Consider the following 16,269-nt stretch of genomic DNA (forward strand, 5'->3'; position numbering starts at 1 on the left):
GTCTACCTTTAAATCCACTAGCGTGATTCCCAATACTTTCCAAATCTGATCTGTTTTAATTCCTGTGCCAATTGATAAGAGTATTATTATTCTTTGCTACAATGGGAGGAGGGAAACTTAGAGAATTTTATTTTCTGCCCTTCCACAACAGCTTAAGACTGCTCTATTCTAATAGGACAATCCCAGTTTTTTCCTTAATCCAATCTTTTGGGGCTCCTAAGAAGCCACAACAGCCGTTGACTTCCTTTCCAACGTCAAGATTACGTCATCTTGTCCTTTCCAACTGCTTTGGCAATTGTCAGACCAATTAATCACTTGTCTTCTTCACACACACACCCCTCCCAGCTTCACATCTCTCCTCTTTTTCCCACCCCCTCCCAAAGGGCAAAGCTGTCCAAGTCCAGCATCCACAGGCTGGCTTGGATTGAAAGTTTCCAGGGTTTATCAATACCATATTGTTCCTCCCAAACTGACAAATTAATGTTGCTTCTGAGCGACATTAAAGTCTCCTCGGACTCTTCTTTGCAGTGACACAAAAGGCCTGTTTCTAAGGATTGATTCGGGGATGCTAGGCTTGCAGGTACCCCCAAAGCCCAGGCTTCTCAACCTTGGCAACTTTAAGACTTGTGGACTTCAACTCCCAGAATTCCTCAGCCAGCAAAGCAAGCAGAGAAAACTCTTGGTTGCTTCTTAAATCTGCAAGCCGCAATCCAAGCTCACAAGCCTTTATCCTCGAGATGAGATTTTTCTGGAGATGCCGTTGCCAGTTCCGGCTGCCATTTTGAAATCTCCCATCTCCCTGGAAGATGGTTGCTTTCAGCTTGAGTTGTATTTGCAGCTGAGTTCTGTGTTGCAGCCAACTGTTATTGCTTTCTGGTCTCTTCTACTCCCCTCCATCTTTCTCGATTTTACAGCAACTGCCAGTGGCGTGGAAAGGGACAAATTGATGATATGAGATCCTGCAACATCCTCCCTTTTTATTTTTATTTTTTTGTAAAAATGGAGGGAAGACATTGGGAGCAGTTCCCCAAAGGCTCTGCCTTCTGCCTTGATTTTGTTTTTCCCCCTCTTCTGCTGCTGAGCCACGTGGAATGGACAACGTGGCCTCACATACACCACAACTGCCCTTTATTCTGTCTTGTTTTGAAATGCAGATTTGTCTAATTTGTCCCTTAAATTTTCTGGCTGCTCTGCCACTTTCCCCGCTTCACCCCACCCCAATCCCTCTTCCTTTCCTTATTATTTCAGGGATGGGGGGGTGGGGGACTACAAAAATTAATGTGTGCTGTAGAAAGGGGGGGGAATGAAGCGTCCTTTGGATTTGCGCTTAATTGAAATGTTCGCCAAAAGGGGAAAACAAACCCAGAAAGGTTTTATTTCGGATGGATGGACAGATGAATGGACGGATGGATTGACGGACGTGCATAGACCAGTTATGTACCAGCGTGCTCCAGAGAGCCATGTGTGTAATAAAGAAATCTTATTTTATTTCATTTTCATTCGAAAGAGCAGGCTTGCAGCCCTGGAGATAGAAAGATGTTATGGCCCTTAATCAGCTGTGACTCAGAAGAGAGAAATGTCGGCCAGTGAATAAAGGATACCCCTCTTGAGAGTGCAGGATCCTTCTCACCAGGCAAGGCCTGACAGAGAGGCCAAATGAAAGGCTGTTGCTGCAGGCTCTCCTCTCATAATTCTGCCAGGATCTATGGTGTTGCAGAATCCCAGCGAATCAAATTCGCTGCTGTTGTGGCGAGCAGGGTTGGGAGAAGACATCAATCCACAGTAGGGTGCCCGAGCGTGGCTTGCCTCCTTCTTCTCGGGCATAAGACAGATGGGCAATGTTTTCCCCCTTTCTCTTCTGTTACTCCTGCCCTACGCTTCCTTCTGAGGGTGGGTGATTTAACAGCAGCCACGGAACGTCACGGAAACTATAGCCGTTGATGTGTTATTGTCACCGATGAGTTTGTGGCTGAAAGTTTGGGGTATGGAATGGGATGGATGGCTGTTTTCCCTCAAAATAAGTCCATTAGGCATAGTAGGAGCTTTCTTTCAATGTAGACAAAGACGCCAGAGTGAATCCTCTCTTGACGCTGCAACCCAGGTTCTGCCTGCCCTTCTCCTACAGTCCTTGGCTTAATCTAATCTTGTGTTATGAAATGGATGAGCATATAGCTTAAAGCTTAGGATTCCCAGTCTCGAATAAACACTCAGAGCTAAATTAATGCTGCAGATTTAGTTGTGATGCCACGGAGGAGGTTGGGTTTGCTTCCTCTAGGTGATATCATCTGACAAGCCTAAGAACTGGGCCATGAGTAATATTTCTAGCAGATTCCTTGCTACTACGTGAGTCTTTTGCCCACACCAACAGCTGTGCTTCTGGCTGCTGCCAGTTTGATTTACCAAAGTAGCCTCCGTGATGGCATAGTTTGTATCTAGGGGCTTTTCGTATGCAACCTCTAGTGTGCCACCAGTAGAGTCTGTAAAAAAAAAGAAAAAGAAATAGAATAACAGTCATCATCACCAGAAACTTTTTCTCTGTTTGCTTTCCTTATAAAGAATGAAAACCTCCGGACGAATCGAGATGTGTATCACAGCAGTTTGTTGTCTGATGTTGCTGTCACACCCCTGAGTCCCAGCCAGGATGAGGTGTTTTGGAATCTGCCTCAGACTGAAGAACAACCACCAAAGGTAACGAAATTTTGGAAGAAATTTTTGGAAGAAAGAGAGGATATAAAGTAAGGATATGTCACGGTATTTCTGGGACCATCACATTTTCCAAGGTGTGATCCTGTGGCAAGATTCTGCCCCATAATAATTCTGGATACCCCTGACAGTTATCATCAATAAATCAGCTTTAAACAATTCCCGGTTGAGCGTTCTAGACTCCCGGGTTTGTTGTGTTGTGGTTTTGTTTTCATTATTTTTTCTCCCTCTTGGAAGTCTTTCCTGGGCAAGCTTCGTGTGGTGCCCATTTTATCACACGACTGGGGGGATTCTGGGAGTTGAAGTCCACACATCTGAAAATAGCTGAGGTTAAGAAACGCTGATCTAGAAGTCCCAAAGGTGCTTTTTCAAAAGGCAACTGGATTTTCTTCGTTTTTCCTTGAAGACGTTTTGCTTCTCATCCGAGAAGCTTCTTCAGTTCTGAGTCTTCTCATCCAAGAAGCTTCTCGGATGTGAAGCGAAACAACTTCAAGGAAAAAAAGAAAATACAGTTGCCTTTTGAAAAAGCACCTTTGGCTGGGACGGGTGAGAATCTCCGTAGATGCTGATGTAGAAGATGCTAGAAAAATTGCAGATGTAATCAGTTCTGATTTTCCTGGCCTTTCAATCTTGAAGGTCCCTCAAAGGACAACATCAACCTTTTACCCCAGAGATCCGTGTGGGCACCAGAGTTTCTCTACGAGGTGGGTGCAATTCCTTCTCATACTGGGATACATGCAGTTGAGCAGTTTGCAGCCTTCGGACAAGTGTAGCTTCAGTCCAGCTTCAAAAAGTCCTTTCCAAGCCAACAATTCAGAATTTCAGCAGGACCCAATTGTCTTCCGTGGAAGCCTGTAGCGTGAAGGTGATAAGAGAGGGGTGGAGGAAGCAGAGAGGAAGAAGTGGAGAGAAAAGGTGGAAGGGGAAAGGAGAAAGCAGACCCAAGAAAAGAGCTTTTTGCTGCAGTTCCCAAGAGCTGAGCAAAATTCATAGACATATTCACTTTTTAGCTGTAAGCGGGGAAGGAGGTAACTCTGTTCTGGTTCAAATTCACGTTCCAAGTCAGGGAAGAATTTGGGGGGTTGTAATGTTTACCTGGCATTTGAGATGAGCTCTGTAAGCCTTTAAGAGTGGTATTTCCAAAGCTCAGTGGTGTCTCCAGGACTTTTCAGTGTTTTTAATGGAAATCTTGTTACTGTGGTTTTAGGCATGTTATTCTGGAATTGATTAGCTCTTTGAAGTATATTGTAATCTTGAATGAGTTTTTACAATGGGGTCCTAAGAGCATGGACACAATGTGTAGTGGCTGAATGTAATCTCTTCCTTCTCCTTCTCCTTCTCCTTCTCCTTGTTCTTTTTCTCCTCCTCCTCCTCCTCCTCCTCCTCCTCCTCCTCCTCCTCCTCCTCCTCCTCCTCCTCCTCCTCCTCCTCCTTCTTCTTCTTCTTCTTCTTCTTCTTCTTCTTCTTCTTCTTCTTCTTCCTTCCACTTGCTTTCATTCTCTCCTTCTCCTCCTCTCGTCTTTACCCTTTACAGCACACAACAGCCACCCCTGGGGGATCCCAAAGGAAAATCCAGTAACAGTTACAAAGATTTCAACGGCAACAGACCAAAGGACCTCAAGTCTGTTCAGAACAGCCAATCAATCTCAGGTAATCTTTGGGTCCCGCTGTAGACTTTCTGAGTGATCCAAAGAGCATTTAAGGTGTCCATTCCCAAGGAAAGAGAATGTGGGAAAGCAAGTTCTAGAAGAGAAAAGGGGTTCTGTTAAGTACATTTGTTTGCTACCTGCTTTGCTCATACTTGCCCCATCTTAATGTAACTTTATATGTGTGTGTGTGTGTGTGTGAACATCTGCATTTTAGATGTTCCCATTAACTGCAGGGCAAGCTGAAATCCATAGAGGAGCTGTTGGTGTTTGCAACAAATTAACTGGTTGTGATATTTCTTTTTCTTTGTCATCCTTGGCCTTTTATTTTATCAAGCAAGATATGTAAATTTGTCAGTCGGAAGAGCTGGAGGGTTGCCTTAAAACAGGAAGGAGAATATTTCCATATGTTTTACAGTGGTTCGTGTAGCAGAGATTCTCTGAGCTTGGATGGAAATGAGTCAGTGGGGGGAGGAGAAAGGCGAGGCGGTGAGATCTAGAGGTGTCCTGGATGTTGAAGTCAACTGGGTGTCCTCAGATAATTCCACCTCTCAACCTAACCCAGGGCAATCCTGTTTATATTTTTGTCTCAAACTCCTTTGAGAATCTGGTGAAATATACAGACCCCTTCTCAGAAAAAAATGTAGTTAAATGCCCCAGTTAAAAAGGCCAAGCTACAGACTATGGGACAGAGGAAACCAATGACATTCAAACAAAATCATCAAAATATTTTTTAAAAAACAAGAAATATCCAGGTGCTTCTTCAAAAATCCACTAAACCAATGATAAAGTAATATCCTTTTTAGGGTATAAAAATTTTTAGAATGTGAGACTTATTTTAGTTGAGAAAATTTTTGGAGTGTAGAGGCCATAAAATTACTCTGTTGCTTAGCAAAAAAAATTCAGTTAGAGGTTAGTGAAAATAATGTTTTCCCCTATCCAAGGTCAGGGAACTTCTTAAATTGTTGATGGAGCCCACTGTTTTAGCTTATCTTAGCTAAGTTAAATTTGCTCAGACTATTCTCTTTTTTAAAACTTTCCTGCGTTTCCACCCTAAAATGTCCTTGAAGCAACACAGAGGTGTTATAAAATAGCAAAAAAATAAATAAATCTCAAATCCATTTTACAAAACGCAATCACTCAGGATGAAAGAAGTTTCTGGAGTTTCTTTGTGTTCTTTACCAGTTCAAGTACAACAAATATGTGAGACACAAAATGCATCTGTTTGGGAGTTAAGAACAGTTGAATTGTTTTGTTTTGGACAAATGCTGGTAACCAATTCCCCGGGGCAATCTATAGACATTGTAAGATCCAGTGCTCTTATTTAAATGATTAAATAATATACATGCATCAGTAAATATTTCTCTTTACAACATCCAGAGTCCTCCAGATTAGACAACAGAAATCTCCAGTCCTGTCAGAAACTTGAAAATACATCTCATTCAGGCCAAATTTCAGTAAGTTTTTTTTTCCCTTTCTAATTCTTCTGCAGTTCTACATTATCATTCTGTTCTAGTCTCAAGGTTTATCTTGGTTCTCCTCTTCTTTTACTTTCATCAATGTTCTTTCCCCCCCCTTTTTATTGTTTTTACTCTAACCCCTAATGGATGTCTTTAAAAATATATCTTTAACCATTTGAAAGGGCATCTAAGAGGTGCTACCAAACCACCTCCCCACTACTAATGAAGATGTCCATCAAGTCAACTGAAGTCAAGTTGGCATTGAGAGACTCTTTATCCTTTTGTCCCTGTCTGTTAATTAATCAAATTAAGGTCCCTGACTGTTTATCTCTGTTTTATCAAGACCCAAAGGAGCTCTGTTTTCACTGGGTTTTGGGTTTTGGATGATGTGAGGACTGGTGAAATGTTTTAACTGTTCAGAGATTCAGAAGATGGGGTTTCGACATTGTGCCAGCTAGAGCAAGCTAGACTTACCTTCTTTCTGCTTGCATTCAGGAGAATGATGGAGAAGCCATCACGTTTGGAACATTCCACTGAGTTAAAATAAGTATCTTGATTGGGGATTATAGTATAGTGGCACTCTTAGATGAGATGTTCATCTCTGACCATAAGCATTTGCTTTGAAGTCGTAATGTTGGGCCGTCAGGTGGATTAGGAGCTGCTCTTCCGAGATTCAGAAGCCTCTTCTGGACTTCTCTGAGAAGTCCCAGCTCTGGCACAAACCGTCTTCTGAAGGCACCATGCGTGCACCATCTGGTTGAGGAGCTGTGGTTTTCCTTCAAAAGAGTCCTGAAGGATCTGAAGGAGAGTTTCATTTAAATACAAAGCCTTGTCATTGGCATATCCTAAATCGGTCTGTGGGTCAATCCAGATACAAGCAAGGGGCAAAAGAGTGAACTCAATCGGAATGAGTAGTCCTTGACTTTGTGTAGTGACCGTTTGAAGTTAGAATGGACCGTAAAAACGGGGGAACAATGGCTTCACTGAATGACGGTGGTGTTTGCTTTACGATTGCTGTGAAAACTGACAAAATCAGGCCCAATCACACTTTATGGCTGTCAGGACTTACAACTCAAATGGTGGGCTCAATTAGAGTCGTAAGCCGAGAACTACCTGCTTGCTTAAAAATGGGCCTTCCCAAGTAAGGGCTGTGTTTGTTGTCAAATATTTATTGTATTTTTATTTATGGCGGGCTTGTATTCCAATCTATTTGAGGAGGATCTTTTTATCCTGAAGGCCAAGATAGAAATACTTGTAATAAATCAGAATTAAAGCAGAGGCTAGGAGAGACAGAAGGACAGTAAAAGTAAAGACTTTGTTGAGGTGAGCTCCTCTCCTAATCACCTCACGGTCAGGCCAAACAATTTGTTCTTGGCAACGTTGCCATATTTTACCTTTTTTTCTACAATATATAAATATTCATAATAAAGATATGTATTTAAAGGGGGCTTAGATCAGGGGGTACTTTGTGTGTCAAGGCCTTGTACGTGCTGAAGCTACAAACCAGGTTCTTCTCATTCTTAGAGTCCAGCTTTGTGGAACAAGGAGAAAGTTGGCAGCCATCTGCTCCGGAAGTCTCTAGAATATTCCTCCTCCAGCGATGAAATGGGCAGCAGTGACGAGGATGATGAGGGTGATGGACACATAAGGTTGGCTCTCCCAATGTTCAGCCTCCAAGCACGAATGACTAGCTTCAAAGTTTATTTATTTATTTATTTATTTATTTATTAAATTTATATACCGCCCTTCTCTCAAGAGACTCAGGGCGGTTAACAGGGCAATACATAAACAACAGATACAAAAGTTAAAATTAATTAAAACATGATTAAACAATGCCCATAGTACAGATTTAAAATTAACGTCATAATAACAAAACCCACCCCGTCCCATCAGGCCAGGCCCGCTTCCTTAAAAAGATGGGTTTTAAGGTCGCGCCGGAAGGAGCGGAGGTCGGGCGCCATCCGGAGCTCTACCGGAAGATGATTCCATAAGTCCGGTGCGCCCACAGAGAACGCTCTCCCCCTGGGGGCCACCAGTCGGCATTCTTTGACCGGCGGCACCCTGAGGAGGCCCTCTCTGTGGGAGCGTACTGGGCGGAGGGAAGTTGACGCCGGCTGCAGGTGCTCCCCAAGGTATTCTGGACCCATGCCATGGAGGGCTTTGTAGGTCATTACCAACACCTTGAACCTCACCCGGAAGACAACTGGCAACCAATGCAGCTCGCGGAGCAAAGGTGTAACACGGGAGTATCGGGAGACCCCCGACACAACTCTCGCGGCTGCATTCTGTGCCAGCTGGAGCCTCCGAGTGGTCTTCAAGGGTAGCCCCATGTAGAGAGCGTTGCAGTAATCAAGACGAGAGGTCACGAGCGCATGAGTGACCGTGCGCAAGGCATCCCGGTCTAGATAGGGCCGCAACTGGCGCACCAGGCGAACCTGGGCGAACGCCCCCCTAGTTACAGCTACAATATGGTCTTCTAAAGAGAGCTGTGAATCTAGGAGGACTCCCAAGTTGCGAGCCCTATCTACAGGAGGTAATGACTCACCCCCCATAATGAGGGGTGGAATATCCTGAATATCCCGGGATGCCGGTACGCACAGCCACTCCGTCTTGTCGGGGTTGAGACGAAGCCTGTTCCTCCCCATCCAGACCCGGACCGCCTCCAGGCACCGGGACATCACGTCGAGGGCATCACTGGGGTGGTTTGGGGTCGAAATGAAAAGTTGGGTATCATCAGCATACTGATGATACCCAACTCCAAAACCACGAATGATCTCACCCAGCGGTTTCATATAGATGTTGAACAGAAGGGGCGAGAGGACCGACCCCTGAGGGACTCCACAAGCGAGAGGCCTCGCGGTCGACCTCTGCCCCCCCGTCAACACCGACTGCGAACGTCCCAGGAGATAGGAGGAGAACCACTGAAGAACCGTGCCTCCCACTCCCAATCCCCTGAGACGCCGCAGCAAGATACCATGGTCGATGGTATCGAAAGCCGCTGAGAGGTCTAATAGGACTAGAACAGAGGAGTATCCTCTGTCCCGAGCCCTCCAGAGATCATTCACCAGCGCGACCAATGCCGTCTCCGTGCTGTACCCAGGCCTGAAGCCCGATTGGTACGGGTCTAGATAATCCGCTTCATCCAGGACCAGAGGGAGCTGATGCGCCACCACATAATAGAATATGAGTAGCTTAGGTTGTATCTGGTTGCCCAGAGGGGGTGTGTCTTAGCTGATCCGTGTCAACAATTAATCAACTTCTGAAGGACACGTATGTTTGACTTCCCACCATGATTTTACTAGGATGTTAATGGAGCTTGGTATATCTTTGGGAAGACAGATTGGCAAATTGGTTCTTACCAATTCTGGGAGCTGAAGTCCACAAGTCATAAAAGGGCCAAGTTTGAAGACCCATGAATGATCTTTGAATCACAAGGAACTAATCCTATGTCAAGTTTCCGACGTATGGGCACTAACATTGAATGTTATTGGTTATCCTTCCTGAAAGAGTTGGGGTGTTGTAGTTGATCAGCCCTGGAAGGTTTCTTGGGGAAGATTGGGTAGGTTTGCCCACTTCTGGATGCAGATGAGAGATGATATTAAAGGGTTTGGTCTTGGAGGCTGTTGTTTCTTCGTGTTTTTATTTTTAATGCGTGTGGGTGCGTGTGTGTGTGTGTTGCTGCGTGTGTTACTTTTCCTTTTGCGTCCTTCTTGGAGGGTCTTAAAAATGCATTTATTTTCCTCTCCTCCTCCTCCTCCTCTTCCTCCTCCTGCACTAATTGGCATTTGTTACTAGGCAACCGCTCGGCAACGGAGTGACCGGCTTCCCAAGGGCAGGAATTGCTGACGGGATCGAACTGAACTCTCCCTGCCTTGTAGCAGATCGCAAGGTAATCTTCTTTTGCGAAAGGAAACTAGTGGATGGGTAAAAATAAAATAAAATAGAGGAGTCACATTCTCTTCTGCCCTGTTTGCAACTTAGCTTCACATCCCCCCCCCTTTTTTTTTAAAGTATCTTGGTCATGGAAATTACCCCATGTTGTGTGAAATTCCCTTTTCTGGTCTTTGAGAGAGAAAGAAGAAACCTGTAGTAGCTCGGGATAATTTAATTTATGATATCCCTCATTTCCAATGCAGCCCTCTGTCAATAGAGTTGACCCCAAAATTTTGTTACTAAGTGAGACAACCCTAACCCTAAGTTTTGCCCCATTTTATGCGACCTTCCTGGCCACAGTGATTAAGGGAATCACTGCAGTTCAGTCAGTAACATAACAACAACAACAACAATAAAGTTGGAAGGGACCTTGGAGGTCATCTAGTCCAACCCCCCTGCTCAGGCAGGAAACCCTTTACCATTTCAGACAAATGGCTGTCCAGTCTCTTAAAAACTTCCAGTGTTGGAGCATTCACAAGTTCTGGAGGCAGGTTGTTCAGTGAATCTGGTTTCCCCATTGGCTTTGCTCGTCAGAAGGTTGCCAAAAGGGGATCACGTGACCCCCGGGACACTGCGACCGTCATAAATATGAGTCAGTTGCCCAAACATCCAAATTTTGATCCTGCGACCACGGGGGATGTCGCAGTGTTTGTAAGAGTGAAAAATGATCATAAGTCGCTTTTTTCAGTGTGGTTGTTAACAGTCACTAAACCAAACTAATGGTCCTAAAGTCTTTTGAAAGAAATGGGAAGATATAGGGAGGGGGGGGAAGGTCTTTAAAAAGGACAGGGACCTCTATCCGTGTTTTTCGGATTCAGTTCCCTCGGGACTCCTGGTCCAAACAAGCACACGAAATCTCCACGTTAGCCAGATCTTTTCCTTTGGCTTATGGGAATTAGAATAATCAGATTAAAAACAAAGGGATTAGGAAAAGTTATGAAGTCAGATTAAATGCTTGGGAGATCAGGGCTTCATTAAAACTTCTTTAGCCCGTTTAAAACCTCCCAGATTTGAAGAAAAAAAACTTTGGGGAACTTTGTTGCTTGTATTCGACTTAACAACCACAAGGAAGGCCACACAATTTCCACCGCTGAGCAAGGCAGTTTATTAAGTGAGTTGCGCCTGATTTTATGACCTTTTTTTGGGCCATGGTTGTTAAGCGAATTGCTGCAGTTGTTAAAGAGATTGCATAGCTGTTGTGACCATTTTCCCCACATACGGCCCTCGCCGCATCCCCACGGGATCAAAATTCGGACGCTCGGCAACTGACTCCTCTTTACAACCGTGTCCCGGGGTGAGGTGATCCTGTTTTGCGACCTTCTAACAAACAAAGTGAAGGGGGAAGCCGGATTCGCTCACAACTCTGGAAAGGTCGTAAAATGGGGCCAAACTCACTTAACAATGGCCTCACCCTATTACTGTTTTCCATTCCCCTCACCCACAGAGTGTTGACTTTCCTTCCATTATCTGATCTCCATTAGCTTTGAGGTAGGACAGAGATTTGGACCAGTTGCCCAAATTTGTTTCCCTAAGTGCTGCTACAAACGGGAAGAAAGAAAAGTGGAGAGCAGAGGGGCACAAGACGCTTCCTTAACCCTGGTTGCAACTTAGGTGTTCAGTGTGTTCTTTGGTGCAGGACAATGCTGCAGGAACACGTGGCGGTGGCGCTCGTGAAGAACTCTGGAACATGAACAGCCAAAATTATCTGCTGCCCGACCTCCTCCAACAGAGCCAGATCTCAGCAAACCAACAGAAAACTTCCGCTCAAGAACTTCAGAACAATCCTCCGGCTAACCAGGTCAGAGCTCCTTAAACCAGTAACAAGTGTTAAACTTCAAAGTCTGGATTTTTAAAACGGGCAAACGGGGAACGCATCCTCTGTGCATGATGGGGAAGAGGTTGAAAGGGAAATGAGTGGCAAATTGTTCAATGGTTGCGTGGCTCTGCAAAAGCAACAAGTCAAGATGGGCCCTAAGATGTGATGCATCTGAGTTACCATTGGTGAGAGATTCGATCCACGGGAAGCCGAAGGAGATGTTTCGCTTTGGATATTTCCTGTAGGTGGATCAGATCTACCCCCTGCTCCTTCCCCTCGCCTAAGTCCATTATCCACATCCACTTTTTGTATTTAAAGGTAGAAAGTGATGGGGTGTAAATCTCTTCTATCATGCTCCCATGTAGACTATCACTGGTGATTTTGGCTCATGGTCATCACGTCCCTTTCTTACGTCGCCCTGTTGGGTTTTGAGGGACCTTGGCTGGATTGACTCCAGTTGCTGAGCTCTCTCTCCTAGCAGCAAAAGCAGCAGTTCTATTTCAGGGCTGCACCCCAAGGAATCAAACACAAAGTATGTGAGATCTCACAAAGTTGACTATTCGCTTCATCATATCCAGCCCACCGGTTGCAAACAGTTGAAGGTAGATCCTTAATTTATTTTTGATTCTTATTTTTACAGCAGGCACTGAATACTGACAGTACCCCTTCCAAAAACAGTTCCTCCTCTACATCATCTTTTACCTCCTTCATCGATCCTAGACTTCTCCAAATCTCACCTCCTTCCAGTCCAGCTGGACCAAACTGTGGTTCCCGTAAGTATAGACAAGGTCATCCTTGCCTCTTTTACTAAGTGGGTGGGAATGATAATTTCTGGCATCCAGGATGAGGTCGAAAGCCGAGGGGTACAATGTATGGCTTCTATGCAAAGAATGTCAAGACGGTCCCTGGAATCTTCAGAGTTGGTTGAACAGACCATCAATGTCAAGCCCCAGGTAGGGTGGGCAAGACCAAGAAGAACTGCCCTAATATCAGTAGAGCCAGCGCTATTCTGCAGTAAATGCAGAACATGGAATCTGTAATAAGAATTATGGGGTCCTTGGTGCTCTCTGAGCTTGGCTGTTTTCCTGCAGACGTTTCATTACCAAATTAGGTAACATCATCAGTGCTAGAAGGGAGTGGGGTTTGCTTTCCTATGGTGGTCTTCCCTGTCCAGCTGTTTTTCTCCTTGGTAGTTCCTAGATTAGGATACTGTTTTTCTGCTTGATTATTTGTCTGGGGTTAATCCCTGCTTATCTGGGTATTAGCTGCTGGAGAGGATGTATTCTGGTTTAAACAGGGAGAAAACTCCACTCCTTCTAGCACTGATGGTGTTACCTAGTTAGGTCATGAAAACTCTGCAAGAAAACAGACTCAGAAAGCACCAAAGGCCGCACAGTTCAACCCTGAGCTACGAATATTCTTTTCTATTGGCAATAAGAATTCCCCAGTCTGATTCATAGGGAAATATTTAATCAGGGTCTCTTTGAATTATTTGAAATGCTTCTTCTTGGATTTCTGGTGACATGAACTCAAGTGTCACCTATGAGGTAGCTGCCAACAGAGTCATCTTCTATCTCTTGATTGCTGACGTCTATCTCTCTTCCGTTCCTCTCCCTGCTTCTCCACCATGTCTTATAACCATCATCATAACCAATCCCACTATTATTAGAAAGTAGAATGTAGATGTCATGGACCTTTAGATGCTCAGGCCCAACAGCTACGTTCACAAGTCTCCTCTGCTTTTCCTCCCAGCCTCCGATGTGACAATGGATCCCCCCAGGCGGCAAAATACAAGAAAAGGCTCTGTGGTCAACGTGAACCCTACCAACATCAGGCCACAGAGCGACAGCCCTGAAATCCGCAAATATAAAAAGAAGTTCAATTCCGAGATCTTGTGTTCTGCCCTGTGGGGTGAGTAACCTGGTTTGAAGCAGAGACAGATGCTAGCAATCAGGGCCAGTTCTTTGCCCTTTCAGCTGATGTAGGTCACACATTTTTGAATGTAAAGCTCACATGTGCCCCAGTTGCCTCATGTCTGGTCAGCCTGCTTTGGTTTTGCCTTAGCATGTTGAGTTATCTGTGGTTTGATTGTGGATGGATCCAGGCATTGTGCTCTACTCAGCAAACTGTGATTAAGCTGTGGCTTAGTATAATAATCTGGACACAGTCCTTGAATGCTAGGGTGATAGAAGAGATGGCCGCTCAGTCCAGGAACTATTCTTGAGCACTAAGATCATGGGGAGAAGTCATTGCACTAGGTAAATGATGCATTTACTGGCTTACATCTTCCTTGAACCTCAACAAGATTTTGCTCTACAGAATCCTTGCTTCTTTTCCCCATGTAAAACTAAGACATGAAAGGTCTTGTGCATCCATTGTAAACAACAATCTGGACCTCTCTTCAGCTGGTGGAGAAATTGAGAGTGGTGAAGGAGGTCTGGAACTATGTCTTCTTCCTGGCCTCTTCTCTCAAGGTGTCCTTCTAGATACATCTCCTTCCCTCAGTTTGGGAATGTCCTAAGGGCATCAGCTAACGGTCACCATAGGTTCCTACTTCAAAGTTCAATATATTAAATGCGGGACTCCACTCTTAGTTGTTTCAGCATACATTTTTGTGGCTCTCCACCGGCTTTCATTTTCCATCTTTCTGACATCAAGCGACAGGCTTCACAAAGCCGGCAAAATATTTTTTTGCCCATGCCCTTCTGCTTTGACTTAAGTCTTTAAATGAGAAACAAAATAAATGAATGAAAGTGCCAGGAAGAAATTATCCCAGGAAATGTAAATTTACACTTTACAGCTCTCTGGGTTTCATTTGATGTATGTTTGGAAGAGGCCAAGTTTTTAAATTAAGAACAGAACAGCATAGCAAAGCTGGTGATGATTTGCATGTGCTGAGGTGGAGAATGCTATGTTCTTATCAGCCTCTTGCTTGGAGCTTCCTTTGCCTCTACATCCTGCCCCACAGTACTCAATTCTTCCGGGGGTTTTTTTATTATTCTTTCCATCACAACTTTCCTTATCAACCGTATCAACATGGCCCAACCTAAGGGAAACCTCAGTCTTTCAGCTGTCTGCTTGGATCAGTGGAACAACCTGCCTCCAGACGTTGTGGGTGCTCCAACACGGGAGGTTTTTAAGAAGAGATTGGACAACCATTTGTCTGAAATGGTATAGAGTCTCCTGCCTGAACAGGAGGTTGGACTAGAAGACCTCCAAGGCCCCTTCCCACTCTGTGGTTCTGTTGGTCTTCAATCCATCAGCATTTTCTTTGGTCTAAAAAGTTGCTGGCAACTCCGATTTTTCCACGTTGTTTTCTTTAACTAAAACCATGGTTGAAACACAACGAAGATTTCCTACAGTGAGCTGACCCAGCCATTCCAAAGATCTGCTTGTCAGTTCATACTATGTTCTTTGCATGTCAACAGGGGTGAATTTACTGGTTGGGTCCGAAAATGGGCTGTGGCTTCTGGACCGGAGTGGACAAGGTCGAGTTTACTCCTTGATCAGCAGGAGACGTTTTCAACAGATGGACGTGTTGGAAGGACTGAATGTGCTGATTACCATCTCAGGTTTGTTTGCTGTCTAAAAACGTCTGACCTAACATTCAATACCAAGCAAAGAGAGAGGGGGAGGATTAGACCACCCACTGAATGATAAAATGTCACCAGCTCTTGCCAAACTTTACAAAGAGGATCAGGGGATCTGAAGACTAAATTGTGCCATGAACGGCTAAGGGAACTAGTTATGTATGACTAGTCTAACGAAGAGAAGGCTGGGAGAGACCTGATAGCAGCCTTCCAATATTTGAAGGGCTGTCACAGGGAAAAAGGTGTCAAATTCTTCTCCAAAGCAGAGGACCCCAACCTTTTGGGCACCAGGGACCACCGGATCCGTGGAGAGAGGTTTTTCCACGGACCGGAAGGTGCGTGGTTTTGTGTGCTGCCTGCATCCCGCAGATGGGGCTTTGCTTGTTTGTGCGGACCGTTGCTGGCAAGCTGCAGCCCAGTACCGGTCCACAGACTGGGGGTTGGGGACCCCTGCTCCAAAACACCTGAGGGCAGGGCAAGAAACAATAGGTGGAAGATCATCAGAGGGAGATACAACCTGAAAGTAAGGAGGAATTTCCTGACAGTGAGGACAATTAATCAATGGAGTTGTGGATGCTCCATCGCTGGAGGCTTCCAAGAAAAGATTGGAGAGCCATTTGTCCGGGATGGTTACAGTTAGTCCTTGACTCACAACCACAAGTGAGCCCAAAATTTCTGTTGCTAAGTGAGACGTTTGTTAAGTGGGTTTTGCGCCATTTTACCACCCATCTTGCCTCAGTTGTTAAGTGAGCCACTGCGGTTGATAAGTTAGTAACCTGGTCGTTAAGCGAATCTTGCTTCCCCCATTGACTTTGCTTGGCAGAAGGTCGCAAAAGGGGATCACGCGACCTTGGGGCACAGCGGCAGTCATAAATACGAACCTATCTGAATGTTGATCGCGTGATCCTGGGGATGCTAGAAAGGTCGTAACTGTGAAAAACAGTCAAAAGTCACTTTTTCCAGTGCCGTTGTCAACTTTGAACGGTCGCTAAATGAACTGTTGAAAGTCAAGAACTTCCTATATAAGGATTCCTGCTTTGAGCAGAGGGCAGGTCTGGAAGATCTCCAAGGTCCCTTTCAGCCCTATAATTCTATGATCCAGCTTAGCATAACTGTGACAG

The 16,269-nt window shown here is 44.9% G+C and overlaps 1 protein-coding gene across 2 annotated transcripts in view; it reads left to right on the top strand.

Moving 5' to 3' along the window:
- The window catches only part of NRK (Nik related kinase), a 70,031-nt gene that overhangs the window by 38,225 nt on the left and 15,537 nt on the right, over positions 1 to 16,269 (top strand). For both annotated transcript variants that reach the window (XM_083372217.1, XM_083372218.1), the window contains exons 16-25: positions 2,557 to 2,688; positions 3,340 to 3,407; positions 4,238 to 4,353; positions 5,730 to 5,806; positions 7,334 to 7,458; positions 9,605 to 9,698; positions 11,379 to 11,540; positions 12,199 to 12,331; positions 13,311 to 13,469; positions 14,987 to 15,130. In XM_083372217.1, the coding sequence (XP_083228343.1) occupies positions 2,557 to 2,688; positions 3,340 to 3,407; positions 4,238 to 4,353; positions 5,730 to 5,806; positions 7,334 to 7,458; positions 9,605 to 9,698; positions 11,379 to 11,540; positions 12,199 to 12,331; positions 13,311 to 13,469; positions 14,987 to 15,130 (1,210 nt within the window). The remainder of the gene's footprint in view (positions 1 to 2,556; positions 2,689 to 3,339; positions 3,408 to 4,237; positions 4,354 to 5,729; positions 5,807 to 7,333; positions 7,459 to 9,604; positions 9,699 to 11,378; positions 11,541 to 12,198; positions 12,332 to 13,310; positions 13,470 to 14,986; positions 15,131 to 16,269) is intronic.

The sequence above is a fragment of the Vipera ursinii genome (assembly GCF_947247035.1).
Source record: "Vipera ursinii genome assembly, chromosome: 12".
NCBI classification, from domain to species: Eukaryota; Metazoa; Chordata; class Lepidosauria; order Squamata; family Viperidae; genus Vipera; species Vipera ursinii.